Here is an 11,908-nt window from a genome sequence, read left to right on the forward strand (position 1 = left end):
GCGGAGATGGCACGTGGGTACCTGCTTCTATAAACCAATGAGGAGATGGGAGAGGCAGGACTTGCAGTGCGATCTGCGTCAGAAATAGCAATGAGTTCTATTTTAGCCCTTGGCAACGCAGACGCTCGTTGGCGTGCGCGTGCAGTGTGGGTGCAATAATTGAATAACATGGATTTTTACATTTATTTTGCAACGCAGGTGACGTGTCCGGTCTGGTCAGCATGTTCGGTTGGAGTCTTAAACTCGTTTTTCAACCACTCCACAAATTTCTTGTTAACAAACTATCGTTTTGGCTAGTCTGTTAGGAAATCTACTTTGCATGACAGTAATTGTTTACTGACGGATTATTTCACATTTAATTCACTGTATCACAATTCCAGTGGTTCAGAACTGTATATACAGTAAGTTGACTGTGCCTTTAAACAGATTGGAAAATTCCCGAAAATTATGTCATGGCTTCAGAAGCTTCTGATAGGCTAATTGACATCATTTGAGTCAATTGGAGGTGTAGCTGTGGATGTATTTCAAGGCCAACCTTCAAACTCAGTGCCTCTTTGCTTGACATCATTGGAAAATCAAAAAAAATTGTAGACCTCCAGAAGTATGGTTCCAAACGCCTGAATGTACCACGTTCATCTGTACAAACAATAATACGCAAGTATAAACACTATGCGACCACGCAGTCGTCATACTGCTCAGGAAGGAGACATGTCTCCTAGAGATGAACATACTTTGGTGTTGTCATGACGTTGGCCTGGGGGTAGGTTTATGACAGCCATAAATACCTCTTCCCCACCTTTTTCCTCTCTCTACCCTACTGATGTGACATTTGAAAATCCTTGGTTAACATAGAGATTCTGGGAACATCAGAAGGTGGGGAGAAATGAACTATATTCTGGTAATCTGACCAATTGAACATATGCAGTGGTACTTAATGAATATGATGTCAGTTCGGTTGTCATCTGAGACATTCTCATCAATGATAGGATGACATAAATTCTACAGTGGAAAGTCTGCACATTGTAGTTATCCGATTCACATGGAATTGTTGTTCAATTTACATGTTTGAATATAAAATTATTGGTGAAGAGATTAAATCTAATTTTAGCTTCCAAATGAGATATTTGGGTTTTCATAAGGTTAGGGCTCTGCTCAATCAGTGGCCCGCCCCTGTGAAGAGACATGGGTTATAAAACTTTTCAAACACACCCTTCTTGCTCCACTATATAAAGCCTTGACGAAAATGTAACCTCCTGTTCCAAGTACGTGAGGTCTGCAGCCTCTGCGTTAAAAGAGCAAATAACTATCTGTTCTGAGGATGTCCGATGTCAACTACAGAACTAAGCCAACCTCAGCGTGAGCTTTGGTTGCAAATTGTATGACCTTTGAACTCTTTTTCACTACAGAAGTGATACCTCCTAGCCGTTGAGTTAGCAACAGCAGCTGCAAATGTGGGCTAGAACAGACAGAGTATGCTGTCTACCACACAACGACGTTACTACAACGTATCCAATTTACCAGCAGAGACATTCTTCAAAGGACACAGCCTTTCATCTACCACCAACCTACCGCAGCTCAGAGTAAGTATTTATTGCATTTTCCTTTTCCAAATGGGCGGTAATTTAGAATGCATAAGATACTGTATTTATGATAGCACAGCTTCTCTCTTTGTTCCTCAGTCTTCCCGCTCTTTCACTCAAATCCAGCCCCTTTTTTTTGTGTAACCAGCTGTCATATCTGTTCCGCCCGCTAGGGACGTTTTCCTTTATGACGTAATTTGTAATCAAGGTATGATTCATTCTGTGTATATGTAATTCTGTGTGATTTAGTTAGGTATTTAGAAAATAAATAATTAAACTATATTGTATTGCTGATTCAACTTGTTAGCCAGGGTTCGTGAAGATAACCGAGAATTTACAACTTTCATATGAGACTGAAATAAGGTGACGATTAATATTGACTGCTTTTGATGTCAAATATTACTAGGTCTTTAAGAGTTTATTCGGAAGAATACAGCTCTATAAATATTATTTTGTGGTGCCCTGACTTTCTAGTCAATCAGGTAATATTAATATTAATTACGGAGAAAGGGTTTTATAGAATAACATGTCATATCACTTAATCCGGCATAGCTAAAGACACGACAGTGTGAAAAGTACAAATCAATCCCAGAACACCAGCAAAAGGACCTTGTGAAGATGCTGGAGGAAACGGGTACAAAAGACACAGATCGTACTTTTTGGAGAAATGTCCTCTGCTCTGATGAAACAAAAATAGAACTGTTTCGACATAATGACCATTGTTATGTTTGGAGGAAAAAGGGGGAGGCTTGCAAGCCGAAGAATACCATCCCAAACGTAAAGCACGGGGGTGGCATCATCATGTTGTAGGGTTGCTTTGCTGCAGGAGGGACTGGTGCTCTTCACAAAATAGATGGCATCATCAGGAAAGAAAATGGTGGATATATTGAAGCAACATCTCAAGACATTAGTCAGGAAGTTAAAGCTTGGTTGCAAATGGGTCTTCCAAGTGGACAATGACATCCAGCATACTTCCAAAGTTGTGACAAAATGGCTTAAGGACAACAAAGTCAAGGTATTGGAGAGGCCATCACCAAACCATGACCTTAATCCTATAGAAAATGTGTGAGTTGAACTGAAAAAGAGTGTGCGAGCAAGGAGGCAAACCTGACCTACAAACCTGACTCAGTTACACCAGCTCTGTCAGGAGTAATAGGCCAAAATTCACCCAACTTATTGTGGGAAGCTTGTGGAAGGCTACCCAAAACATTTGACCCAAGTTAAACAATTTAAAGGCAATGCTACCAAATACTAATTGAGTGTATGTAAACTTCTGACCCACTGGGAATGTGATGAAAGAAATAAAAGCTGAAATAAATCATTCTCTAGTATTATTCTAAAATTTCACATTCTTAAAATAAAGTGGTGATCCTAACTGACATTAGACAGGGAAATTTTACTAGGATTAAATGTCAGGAATTGTGAAAAACTGAGTTTAAATGTCTTTGGCTAAGGTGACTTCCGACTTCCGACTTCAACTGTACTTGAATGAATGATGAAAACCTTAGAACACTGAATAATATTACTCATATAGCTCTTGGCTTGGAAGTTGTTTTGCTACAAGCTAACTTTTGTTCCAAGTTGGTGATATTGAAAAAGCTGGATTTAGTTCATGCGTGGTATCATCTCAGCTACTGAATATAGTCCCTCTGGGTCGAGATGTAGTGTCAAGCCTCACATGATCCTCTTCAGCCCCGCACAGCATGACACAGGATGAACCTGATATGGCTGTCTGTGTGTGGGGCTGGGTAAGGGCAGGGCGGTGGCCGCTTGGACTCCACACTGGGTGTGGTTTGTACAGGTACGGAACGGGTCAGTGGAGTTGGTTAGAGCAATACGGACTGGTGTTGGGTACAGTAAAGAAAACATGGAGAGGATTTGGCTCCTGAGAGTTTGTGTGGCACTGGCTGTCGTTTCTACTTCTGCTCAGGTCTCCTCCAGGTAATTCACCTTCAATTTGAGCTGATGATAATTAGATATTTCTGATTTATTTGATATATTTTGCCATATCTTTAAATTGAACTTCTAAAGATGACTGGGTCTTCTCTGTCAGGTAATCTGTTTATTATTAAAAGTACTCATGTCTGATAGTCAGAAGCCAAGAAGCATGTTTTATTGATTGGGGGGCATTTTATTGATTGCTTGAACACTCGTAGGCTTTACACAGGCTGACCAATTCAAATATTTTTTTCAGTAATTGGTATTTTGACCAATCAGATTACCTCTTAAAAATATCTGATGTGATTAGTTAAAAGACCAATTAGTGGAAAAAATATCATAATTCTATCTCCTCTTTCTCAGTATGAGTGCAAAATACTTGATCTCAGCTCCCAGTGTGTTGCGTCCTGGGACCCCTACCTCCCTGGCTGTCACCATCCTCACTAACGATCCAGTCAGGGTCACAGCAGAGCTGACCAATGGCAACACCAGCCTGGTCCAGGCAGAGAGCACCTTTACAGGAGGTGACATTGACTTATATGATGCTTACTGCAAGATAACTTGGCAAGATGTTAAACTTACTATTTGTTATTAAGCAACTTAAACATTGTTGCTGATTTTTTTCCAAAGGTGTGACTGGAGTCCTGGTTCTTCCTCCAGTGAGTATTTTTTAAATCTGTATTTATTGTCTATTGAGGTAATATCTGGGCTGGTCAGTGGTGTGTGAAGAACCATTGATGATACAAAAAGTATACACATTTGACCAGTTAGAACAAGCATGGCATTCATTTTGACTATATATATATAAGATCAACTCAATTAAATAATATACTTTTTCTTTTTTAGTTTCCTGAGAGCTCTGTTGATCAGAGGTATTCCTTTAAACTGCATGTGTGGGGATACCAAAGAGAACGATTGGTATTCATCAACACAACCACTCTACGCTTCAACCCCAGGACTTTCTCCACCTTCATCCAGACTGATAAACACAACTATAGACCAGGAGACACGGTCAAAATGAGAGTGCTGTCCGTCCAACCAGACGGCAAGCCACACAAGGGCCGTGTGCATGTCTCAATAAGGGTGGGTCTGAATTTTCTGTGTGAGAACTTCTAAACAAAACCCAGGGTGATGAATAGATTTCCAGCCTGTGTTGTGTTCTAAAAAGTTTGACTATCCCTTTGTGGAACCTGCCCTGTAATCCAGGATCCCAAAGGGAACCTCATCCAAGGGTGGCCGTCCCTGAACAGTTACCTGGGCGTTGTGTCCAAAGAATTCCACTTGTCTCAGACCACTCCCCTCGGCATATGGACCATCGAGACCATGGTGGATGTATGATTCACCATACTATTATTCTGCATTGTCATCCTACTGTATTCCACCATGAATACATTCTGTTTTTCATATCGGTGATGAAGATCTGATCTAGTTTCACCCCATTGACATTGGTTTTTGTTTCTCTGTAGGAGTTGACCACAGAGGAGCAGTTCATAGTGGATTACTATGGTAAGATAATCCTAGCTATGTTGCCATAGCTAATGATTGGAAACAGCCTAGTTAAGGGTTGGCTAAAGGAATGGAAGGGTGGAGGGCGGTCGGGTCATTGAAATGTTTCGGATAGTTGACATATCAGACTATCTATTCAACCTCTCTGTGTGGCTGTTGTTCCAGAGCCGCCCCACTTTGATGTGCAGGTAAAGACGGCCCCAGAGATTGTCATGGTAGACGACCTCTCAGGGACTGTGACTGCTCAGTGAGTCAGCCTTTAATAAAACAAGCAAATCGATATTAAAGGTGCTAGAAAAAAGTACTTTCAATATGTAAATTCTATTGGTTCACATACATTATATTTCTTTCTAGACACACCAATGGACAGCCAGTCCAGGGGACACTGTCTGTCACAGTTACTCTGGTGTCTGCTTTGTTCAACTCTGGCCGTCCAACCATTGTCCATAATGCAACTAAAGATGTAAGACTGTCATGCTAAGTTTATGAAGTGAAACCAGTAACAGCAAACCATGCTAGCTAAATCCAGTTTGAGCCAGGATTCAGTAACTGTTTGATCCAAAATGGATATATGTTACAGGTGTACCTGCCTGACAATGGTGCCAGAATGTCATACACATCATCTATCTGACAATCTCTTTCAGATTCATGGGTCGACCCAGTTTCTCATCAGCCAAGATGATCCTCCTGTACGCCAGCACAGGGCAACAGATCTGAGTAATTCTCAGCACCACACCAATGGAATCCTTTATATTACAGCTTGTGTTACAGAGATGTCCACAGGTGAGGTACCGATGTATGATCTTAATTTGATCACCCTGTTGCAGGAGAACTTTCCTACAATGCAGGAAATTCAACTTTGTAGTGTATTTGAGGTTTAAAAAGGCTTCTGAAGTTTAATTTCCACTTTCACATTTGACTTGATTTTCCCTTATGAAAAATATATCAACCCCTACAAAAATGTCAATTGATTATAATCCACATAATAATTCATATTTCTTATTGCTGCAGGATTATTTTCCTGCTGTAGCAAACTGCCTTAAATTAAGGTCCTACATCTGTATATCACGTGTTTTGAGAATATTGCTAAACTTGAAGTAACAGTTTGATGCATATTTAAATTAATTTAATATAGCTGGATTGTTCACAGATACAGGTAACTGCCAAAAAAAGTAAACATTTTAGTAAATGAGGGATACAAAGTATATTGAAAGCAGGTGCTTCCACAAAGGTGTGTTCCTGAGCAATTCCTAAGCAATTTACATCCCATCATGCTTATGTATAAAAGGCCCAGTTGCCCATTATTTTGACTACCATGGCAATGCCCCCATCCACAGGGCACGAGTGGTCGCTGAATGATTTGATGAGCATGAAAACAGTGTAAACCATATGCCAGAGCCGTCTGTTACCAGATCTCAACCCAATTGAGCACTTCTAGGGAGATTCTGAAGCAGCGTATTCCACGACAGCAGCAACAAAACACCAAATGATTGATTTCCTCATGGAAGAATGGTGTCGTATCCCTCCAATAGAGTTCCAGGCATTTGTAGAATCTATGCCAAGGCGCATTGAAGCTGTTCTGGCTCTTGGTGGCTCAACGCCCTGCCGTTTTAAAATAAACTTTATGTTGGTGTTTCCTTTATTTTGGTAGTTACCTGTTTCATTGTCTTTTGTCCTAAAGGACTCAAAACCAATAAGACTGTGGTTGTGCACGTTATGGAGAATACATACCACCTTGAATTCTACAATTTCCCACATGTTCTGAAGCCATCTTTAAACTTTTCAACACATGTGAGTGGTAAATAGCTATTGGCTTGGAGTAATACATACCTCTACATACCTCTACCTTTGGTACCACTAGTTCACTGTTCTAATAATAATGTATGAATCACAGACTACACCTTCCTGTATCCCTCAGCTGAAAATATCCAGGTACGACAACGACCCTCTGACTCCAGAGGATCGGATTAACTCTGTGTTCATTGACATCGGTCACAGAACATCTAAGCCCATCGGACAGAACCAGGGAGAAACCAACTCCGATTCACCACAAGACAAGATGGAGGACATAAAAAGCTATAGACGCTTGACTCTACCAGTGCCTGAGGATGGGATCGTACACATTGAGTTCCAGTTACACAAAGAAGTAGAGATGCTTTTGATTCAGGTGAATAGACACGTTTCAAGGAGCTACTCTCTATACTCAGTTGTCAAGTGAGGATAAGCAGTAAAACTATATAAGAAATACACATCGGAAGGTATACTTGACCTAGTATGGAACCACAGATTTTCCTCTCAGTAGTATAGGTCAGGCCTCTCCAACCCTGTTCCTGGAGAGCTACGGTCCTGTAGGTTTTCACTCCAACCCTAATCTAGCGCACCTGATTTGTTATAATTAGTTTGTGGATAAACTAAACCAGGTTCGTTACAACTGGGGTTGGATTGAAAACCTACAGGAGGGTAGATCTCCAGGAACAGGGTTGGAGAGCCCTGCAGTAGGTCAAGATGAATCTAATCCAACACAATCCCAAGTCACCATTCTATGATTGTATGAACATGTGCACCACGAGCTATAATCTCGGGACCCAGAACGGAGTAAATTGTGTGTGTGTGTGTGTGTGTGTGTGCGCCTTTTATCTGTGACGTGACACTACAAGACAGGAGTTTGTTCTCTGCAGGCCATGTTCATGGGCAGTGAGGAGAGCCTGGAGCTCTACAATAGTAACCACTCCTCTCCCAGTGGATCATACATCCAGATCCAACGCCTCCGCTCTCCACCACAGGTGACATACCAGCATCCAGATCACCAAAACTTGACTGCAACTCTAAATGAGTCTGGCCTTAACTTAAGGCCCTCAAACTCAGCTCTGTATCTTGTTAAAAGAAAAATGCTATTGCAACCTCTTTGCAATAAGGAATTGAGACCAAAACCTCAAGAGAAGTTTCAAGTGTTTTATACCAAGGATGCCATCAGCTGAGTGCATCCATTTAGAAAGCTCACAACACATCTTATACTCTTCCCTTGTTGGCATCACCTCCCCAGCTATACATTGTATGACCTCAGTGAGTTTCCTCCTTTCCCCTGTGGAATGTCCATACTCCTCTCTTTGTTTAGCTATCCATCTTCCAGGCTACAGTTTAACTTGAAACATGTTATTATTTATTTTTTAACCTTTAACTAGGCAAGTCAGTTAAGAACAAATTCTTATTTTCAATGATGGCCTAGGAACAGTGGGTTAACCTTGTCAGCTCGGGGGTTTGAACTTGCAACCTTCCGATAACTAGTCCAACACTCTAACCACTAGGCTACCCTGCCACCCCGTTACATTTTAACAGAATCCATTAACCTCAAAACCAGTTCCTCTGCATTCTTTCATTGTTGCTCTCTAATCAGGGACTGATTTAGACCTGGAACACAAGGTGTGTGCAATTAATTCAGGTAGAACAGAAAACCAGCAGGCTCCAGACCTTGTAGGGTAAGAGTCGAGTCCCCCTGACCTATGGTATACAGTTGATGAAAATAATACTTTTTTGCATTTTATGTTCCAGATTGGGAAACCTCTTCCTATATCTGTAGGGAGCACTTTCCAACTCACTGAGCTTCACTATCTGGTAGGTATTTCTCTTGGTTGGTGAGATTGTAGAGAAGTATAGTGATTCCGCAGTGCTCTTTAGGTTGACCTCTGCTTTGACCTCTTGTGTCATTAACTTCCAGGTGACGTCCAGGGGTCAGGTGGTGGCTGCTGGGACAGCAACCTCTCCCTCCTTCTCTCTGTCCCCTGCAGTATCCTGGTCACCAGAGGCCTGCATCACTGTGTTCTGTGTCCTACCAGATGGAGAGATCATCAATGACTCAATGCACGTCTTCATCAAGCCCCATGGAGTCCTACAAAATGAAGTAACTAACTTATTCACTAGATAAATCAGTCTGAACCTTACTGATGATGCTACAGAGCCTCAATGGTGATTTTAGCAACTCTGTTAGAAGCCATGAAATACATATGGAATGGTAACAGTGTTAAGTGTACAGACTAGGTCTAGCATATTTTACTTGCTTATACTGTGTGTACATGTTTCTTCAGGTATATCTGAGCTGGAGCCATGAGAAGGTGATGCCAGGTGAAGAGGTGTCCCTCACTGTCCTTGTGATTGAACCTGGCTCTCTGGTCGGAATCATGGTGGTGGACATTGAGGACAAGGACTCTGACTCTGGTGACATCACAGAGGAGAAGGTAAGGAACACAACAATACCGAACTGTACTGTACATCTATATAATCCCTGCCACATGAAATACAACCTACTGTAAACAACGTTTAGGATTTACCGTGCTTTATTGCCTCTATTGTCTGTAAAGCACCCGTATCTGAGATTTCATCTGTGAATACAATCAAATTTGATTTGAAATGGATACTTCTGTGAAGCAGTGAACAGTTCAATCAGACATAAAGTAGGTTTCAGATAATGTCAGTGATAATGGTATTTATCTTTGGGCTTTCTCTTCGATTACAATAGTTGCATTCATAATGATCTCCTCAAATGGTTCATCTCAAAAGATTTTACTGAGCCTGGAATAACCCTCAAGTGGTTCATCTTGTGACTGTAACAGTTTTGCGAATCAGCTCAGCAGTATCTGTATCAATGGAGACATGGTGAACTTCAGTCTCCCCCAGAACTGACCCAACTGGCTGTAATGTAGCTAGTTGTATTGTTGTGGAATGATGTTTTTTCTAAGAGGTTGTGGTAACTCTAGTGTTGTGCTGTTCTCAGGTGCTGGCGGAAATGACTGAATACCTCAAGGAGGAGTTAACCCTTCACGATAGTGGAATAACTGGAGGAAACGACAGCCCGCTCTCCGTTTTCACGGTATTGACACCACACATTGTGTCTCGCTGAATAGACCACACTGAGCCTGGAATTACCCCAAGCCTCACCTCACTGTAAATCAACCCAGTTATCTAATGTCATGTAACATCATGAGCAACCTGACCCACTTCTGGGCCGTACACACGTAGTTGACGGTGATGGAAGCGCCTGTTATCATTTTGGCTTAGTTACATGTTTTGTATTACTATGGTGTTCATTTCACACGTTGAACACCATGCAGATTAAATTCCATATAAAGTATCCAAAACCTTTTCTGTTTATACACACAGGTCTAATAGGCCTGCAGTGTTTTGTGTACAATGTTGTCATGAACATTTGCTTTTTGCTTTTCAAATCTTAGGCTTGCAACCTTGTGGTATTAACAGATGCCAGTTTACATACAACTGAAGATTATCAGGAGACTGAAATGGGTATGAAAACAATTACACACTCTATAGTGTTTGGATAAATGAACATTTTAAACAAAACGCATAAACAAACACACATTGGGAGATCTTTGTGTGTCTGAATTGAATATGAAATCAAGGGTTCCCTCTTGTGGAGCTGTGGCGTACTACATAAATAAAATACTACATCTACATTCACAGTGGTACAGGCTCTGTGACGGAGGCTTAGATAGTTCATCAGAACTATGTTGTGTATCCATCAGATCATGAGGCAGAGGATCAGCCGGAGTGGAGGCCTTCCATGGGACAGGACTTCTCGAAGACCTGGCTGTGGCTGGACATGAACATCAGGTGAGCTTTAGGAGAAGCACATTAACAAGGCTTAGGTGTGAATACTCTTGAGGATACCGTCTACATTCACCACTATTGAAAACGGTCAGGGTTATTTGCAGGGAATGTTGAAATACTCTATTCCTTCCTGTCTGTGTCAGTGAGTCAACAACAACTAGTTTCCATGTGGCTGTCCCAGACAGCATCACCTCCTGGAGAGCAATGGCGTTTGTTATGTCAGATAACCTGGGCTTGGGCCTCACCTTTAAACCACAGAAGGTATGTTAAGACCTATCCACTACCTCCACCGTTACCTAGTTTGGGCAGCTAACTAGTAGTTTATTAATATTACTTTATTGGCCAATTGCACCCAAGGTCCAACCAAAATTTGACTTCCACTTTTAACCCCTCTAGTTGCTGGCTGGCCTCTCTAATCAATAGGTTACATGTATGGCTGTGTGACATAAATGCATGCTTGATAAAGATGGTATGTTTCATTTAATCTCAGTGCAATATTCAGATATTCTAGATTTCTATTTTTGAGGATAATTTTGAGTATTGGTTGTCTCCCACAGCTGATAGTGTCCACGGATTTCTCCCTGTCTCTGGATGTCCCAGAATGCATCACCAGAGGGGAGCAGCTTGTCCTCGAGGTCAACCTTTTCAACCATCTAGAAGAGGACACTGAGGTCAGTGGTCTTGGTTGAAATGGCCAGGAGGTTTTTTACCTCTCCTCACATGTTTATGGTCTTAACAATCTCACCATGTAGGGTGATTTCTTCAAAGAACAGTTTGTGTGTCTCTCGAACAGTGAACAAAAAAAACAAGTTGTTAAACACTTGTGAAAACGTCTTAGAAATCATTACCTTCTTCCCATTCTCTTTGTATCTCCCACATCAAACAGCTTCCTGGATGTAAGTGATCCATCCTCAATTGTTTTTCCATTCCTCAATTGTTTTCCCATTCCTGTTGTTCTCCACAGGTCATAGTGATGGTTGCTGAGAGCTCTCGCTTTGAGTTTGTTCTGGCAGACCGAGACCTTGTTTCTATGGTGAACGCACGTAGAGTGACGGTGGGGAGCCAGGGCGGCGCCACCGCTCTCTTTCCCATCAGGCCTCTGGTTTTTGGAGAGATATTGATGTCTGTGAAAGCAATGACTGGACAGGCCACAGAAAAGATTGTTCGTAAAGTGCTTGTGAAGGTACAACGGGGCTGAATAACTGAGTTAAAAAATGGATCCTTGGTGACTGTAAAATGATGAACTGTATCTCTGTCTTTTGATG

The 11,908-nt window shown here is 41.5% G+C and overlaps 2 protein-coding genes across 2 annotated transcripts in view; both read left to right on the plus strand.

Annotated features, from left to right (window-relative positions):
- Positions 1–3,882: 3,882 nt before the first annotated feature.
- On the plus strand, positions 3,883–5,905 carry LOC116374594 (CD109 antigen-like). The gene is made up of 8 exons (XM_031828077.1): positions 3,883–4,042; positions 4,149–4,177; positions 4,365–4,601; positions 4,725–4,850; positions 4,985–5,024; positions 5,190–5,271; positions 5,379–5,487; positions 5,669–5,905. Exons 1-8 carry the CDS (start codon positions 3,883–3,885, stop codon positions 5,903–5,905), a joined length of 1,020 nt encoding a protein of 339 aa, XP_031683937.1.
- A 211-nt stretch (positions 5,906–6,116) lies between these two features.
- LOC109893782 (CD109 antigen) overlaps positions 6,117–11,908 on the plus strand; it is a 37,459-nt gene continuing 31,667 nt past the window's right edge. The window contains exons 1-12 of the mRNA XM_031829080.1: positions 6,117–6,815; positions 6,943–7,191; positions 7,703–7,807; positions 8,574–8,636; positions 8,740–8,922; positions 9,107–9,256; positions 9,793–9,888; positions 10,250–10,319; positions 10,559–10,646; positions 10,787–10,904; positions 11,201–11,314; positions 11,608–11,826. Of these exons, the coding sequence (XP_031684940.1) occupies positions 6,741–6,815; positions 6,943–7,191; positions 7,703–7,807; positions 8,574–8,636; positions 8,740–8,922; positions 9,107–9,256; positions 9,793–9,888; positions 10,250–10,319; positions 10,559–10,646; positions 10,787–10,904; positions 11,201–11,314; positions 11,608–11,826 (1,530 nt within the window). The 5' untranslated portion in view covers positions 6,117–6,740. The remainder of the gene's footprint in view (positions 6,816–6,942; positions 7,192–7,702; positions 7,808–8,573; positions 8,637–8,739; positions 8,923–9,106; positions 9,257–9,792; positions 9,889–10,249; positions 10,320–10,558; positions 10,647–10,786; positions 10,905–11,200; positions 11,315–11,607; positions 11,827–11,908) is intronic.

Source organism: Oncorhynchus kisutch, linkage group LG7 (genome assembly GCF_002021735.2).
Source record: "Oncorhynchus kisutch isolate 150728-3 linkage group LG7, Okis_V2, whole genome shotgun sequence".
Taxonomy (NCBI): domain Eukaryota; kingdom Metazoa; phylum Chordata; class Actinopteri; order Salmoniformes; family Salmonidae; genus Oncorhynchus; species Oncorhynchus kisutch.

Coding starts and splice junctions, on each gene's coding strand:
- LOC116374594 (XM_031828077.1), top strand. CDS start 3,883: ATGAGTGCAAAATACTTGATCTCAGCTCCCAGTGTGTTGCGTCCTGGG. Junction 4,602..4,724: donor GTGTGCATGTCTCAATAAGG/GTGGGTCTGAAT, acceptor CCTGTAATCCAG/GATCCCAAAGGGAACCTCAT. Junction 5,488..5,668: donor TCCATAATGCAACTAAAGAT/GTAAGACTGTCA, acceptor AATCTCTTTCAG/ATTCATGGGTCGACCCAGTT.